General features: G+C 42.0%; 1 protein-coding gene across 1 annotated transcript; it reads left to right on the top strand.

Moving 5' to 3' along the window:
- The first annotated feature begins 661 nt into the window (after positions 1-661).
- LOC127637221 (fructose-2,6-bisphosphatase TIGAR B-like) lies at positions 662-2,612 on the top strand. Its single transcript, XM_052118171.1, has 6 exons — positions 662-758; positions 1,062-1,099; positions 1,202-1,323; positions 1,486-1,563; positions 1,665-1,775; positions 1,872-2,612. Exons 1-6 carry the CDS (start codon positions 727-729, stop codon positions 2,289-2,291), a joined length of 801 nt encoding a protein of 266 aa, XP_051974131.1. The 5' UTR covers positions 662-726; the 3' UTR covers positions 2,292-2,612.
- Positions 2,613-3,351: the final 739 nt, after the last annotated feature.

The raw sequence follows: 3,351 nt of genomic DNA, 5'->3' as shown, positions 1-3,351 counted from the left end.
GCACACTCCATGTGTCTCAATCGATTGTCCATTGTAGGCTTCGAGTGGGACTATACGTCTTTGAATTAAAGGTCTCTCTTTAAAGGTTTTCACATCCTTGATGCTAATTAAGTTAGCCTTTGCCCCAGTATCCAATTTGAAATGCACAATAGTCCCATTAACAACTAAAGGAGCAATTCACTTATCCAAATATTGTACCTGTGCATATTTTACCTCTTGTTGAAACGCCGTCTGAACATAAAATTAATCACTCAACATGTTACTATCATCTGTGTCAGCCCCTACTCTGTTTTCCCTTTTTATCTCGGCCTCCACAGAGTTGGTTTCTGTATCTTTGCCTTTTTAATTCTTTGCTCGGAGCATTTCAACTTCAGCATGAAGAGAGGCCATCCCATGAACACCAGCCCACCAGGTAAATATGTGTGTCATCAGAAACAGCTATTAATAATAATCATGTGTATCCTACTAATAATACAGAAGGGTGAAAAACGTATTAAATAAGTACAAAAACAAGAAACAGTTACAGATCCTGTTCCTGTAACTCCAGTCAGAAAAACTCAATGGCGGCCTCCTGTGGATATATGTATGAATTACAGTTGCGGCAGTGTACTTCCCACGAATCACCACAGGAGGGCGGCAAAACGCAATTATATGGTGTGACGTCGTTTATCCGCAGCACATTGACTCGTGAACCAGGAAGAGCCGGTAACACATAATAACGGCATCATGCTGACATTTGCATTAACAATCGTCCGACAGTAAGTGAGCCCTCGCATATTCTGTATGCATGCACAAGAATGTTGATATTTCTTAATTTACTTGAGTGTTCACATGAGTGTTGTTGGGGTAGAGGATATGCACAATTTATCTGAGCATCAAATATGCTCAGTATGCTCATTAAGCTCATCATCACATGTTTTCAGTAATGTTTTACCTTGCAAATTCTCAACATGTTTTATCTTTAGTCGATCCTAATAACCGCTATATAAGTACTGTATTTAGATGTCATGGCAAGTCAGCTGTCCCCTCTAAAGTGTGTAACTTTGTGCTCTGTTTCTTAGTGGTGAAACACAATATAACAGGGATAGGTTGCTTCAAGGTAAGTTAATGCTCAAGTGCATGGGTAGGCTTTACCTTTAAGGTCAGTTCACCTTGGAAGTGTGTTGATTAAAGTTTTGTCACTAAATGTTTGTGTGTGTAGGTCAGGGCATTGACACACCGCTGTCGGACACAGGACATCAGCAGGCAGCAGTAGCTGGCCATTATCTCAGAGATCTGCATTTCACTAATGTCTTTGCCAGTAACCTGCAGAGAGCCGTTCAGGTGTGTGTGACTGTTACTATGTATGATTTTTCTCAAAACCCTTTTTGCTGTGACGTTTGACTGATATCTTGTTAACTGTTGCTATTTATGTGGAACAAATAGGAGACGCCTTTTTAAAATTTTCCTTTATAATCCTCTCTTTTTTTCTCTCTCCCTTTTAAGACGGCTGAAATAATTTTAAGAAACAACCTTCATTCTTCTGCTACTGAGATGGTGTTGGATCCTTTACTCAGAGAGAGGGTGAGTGTCCACCAAACATCCATTGCTGTCTCGTCCTGGGCGCATAATAGTGTGTTAATTTAACCCCAGCCCAATTTGTTTCTCTGTGATGTATTGTGCAGGGGTTTGGTGTAGCAGAGGGAAGACCTAAAGAAGATCTGAAGAACATGGCTAACGCAGCGGGTCAGGCCTGCCGAGACTACACCCCGCCAGGTGGAGAGACGCTGGAACAGGTAGGTCTTGTTTTCGGCCTACACAAATAGGTTAAGTAAAATCTGCTATTACTTGAATTGAAATGGAAAAGCATGTTTCTGTATGTGTGTATTCAGGTGAAGACACGCTTCAAGAAATTCCTCAAATCCTTGTATCAGCGCATGTTAGATGATCACGGCTCACCCAACCCATGTTCTGCATCCATTCCCGGTCCATCAGAACCAGAACAGCCTGTGATTGCTGGACTAGCTAATGATGGAGTCCATGTAGTACCCATCCACGCTCTGATTGTCAGTCATGGGGCGTTTATCCGTGTGTCCATCCGCCACCTAGTGGAGGACCTGCAGTGTGCTGTGCCAGCAGGCCTGAAGATGAGCCAGATATTCTCCCCATGCCCAAACACAGGCATCTGCAGGTTCATCATCACCCTGTGCAGAGAAGAGAGCAGCCCACTGGCCACCCACATCCAGTGTGTCTTCATCAACAGAAAAGACCACCTGAAGGACATCAAAAGCTCTGATTACCATCAGAAGTAATTATCCCGTATACAGGTTTATATGATCTGGTGGTACAACAACATGGCCAGGGAGGAAAGCACATTTATGTGTGTGTGATGAATGTTTTTAAATGTATAAGTTATTCAAGTGCAGTGATAGTTCATATTATGCCATGAAACTCTTATTCATCTTGTCAACTTTATGAATGTGAACAATCTTACGTTCTCTGATATCTTTTTGATGTCCTCTGGATTTATATAAGCTCTTTAAACTCACAGATCTGTTGTTTTAGTCTTTAAAACACTAAAGTATTAACACATACTCATGTATATGTACAGTAATAAAGAGAATGAGTGAAATGTGAAGAAAAAAAACAGTCCATTTTGTAGTGTTTTTCGCATACTTAAAGGAATAGTTCACCCAAAAAAGACAATTCTCTCATTTGCTCACCCTTATGCCATCCCAGATGTGTATGACTTTCTTTTTCAGCAGAACACAAATGAAGATTTTTAGAAGAATATCTCGGCACTTTTGGTCCATAGCAAGCGAATGGGTGCCAACATTTTGAAGCTCCAAAAATTTGCATAAAAGTAATGCATATGACCAGAGCAGGACTGGGAAGAGAAATCGGTCTGGGATTTTACATAGCAACTGGCTCAAAAGTTGTTGTGCGGGTGGGGGGTAGTGTTCGCTGTCCTTTTCTGCATATCGCGACGCCGTTTTGTGGTCCGTTCTACATAACGCGGTAGCTCATTTTAGCTTTTTGCGGCTGACCCACCGGATCCCTCAGTTCTCCTGATGGCCAGTCCTCCCCTGATTGGCCCCAAAGTGCGTCGGCCCACCGGGAAAATGCCTGGTATGCCAGATTACCAGTCCAGCCCTGCATATGACTCCAATGTTTAAATCAATGTCTTCAGAAGCGATTTGATAGGTGTAGGTGAGAAACAGATCAATATTTTTACTATAAAGTCTCCTCCCTGCCCAGTCAATCTCCACTTTCACCTTCATATTCTTCTTGTGTTTTTCAAGCATACACCCCCTACTGGGCAGGGAGAAGGATTTGTAGCAAAAATGTATTGAATAATGACGTCATACCACT

This window comes from Xyrauchen texanus, chromosome 45, assembly GCF_025860055.1.
Source record: "Xyrauchen texanus isolate HMW12.3.18 chromosome 45, RBS_HiC_50CHRs, whole genome shotgun sequence".
Taxonomy (NCBI): Eukaryota; Metazoa; Chordata; class Actinopteri; order Cypriniformes; family Catostomidae; genus Xyrauchen; species Xyrauchen texanus.
This window is presented reverse-complemented; position numbering and strand designations above follow the sequence as displayed.

Coding starts and splice junctions, on each gene's coding strand:
- LOC127637221 (XM_052118171.1), top strand. CDS start 727: ATGCTGACATTTGCATTAACAATCGTCCGACA. Junction 1,324..1,485: donor ACCTGCAGAGAGCCGTTCAG/GTGTGTGTGACT, acceptor CTCCCTTTTAAG/ACGGCTGAAATAATTTTAAG. Junction 1,776..1,871: donor GTGGAGAGACGCTGGAACAG/GTAGGTCTTGTT, acceptor GTGTGTATTCAG/GTGAAGACACGCTTCAAGAA.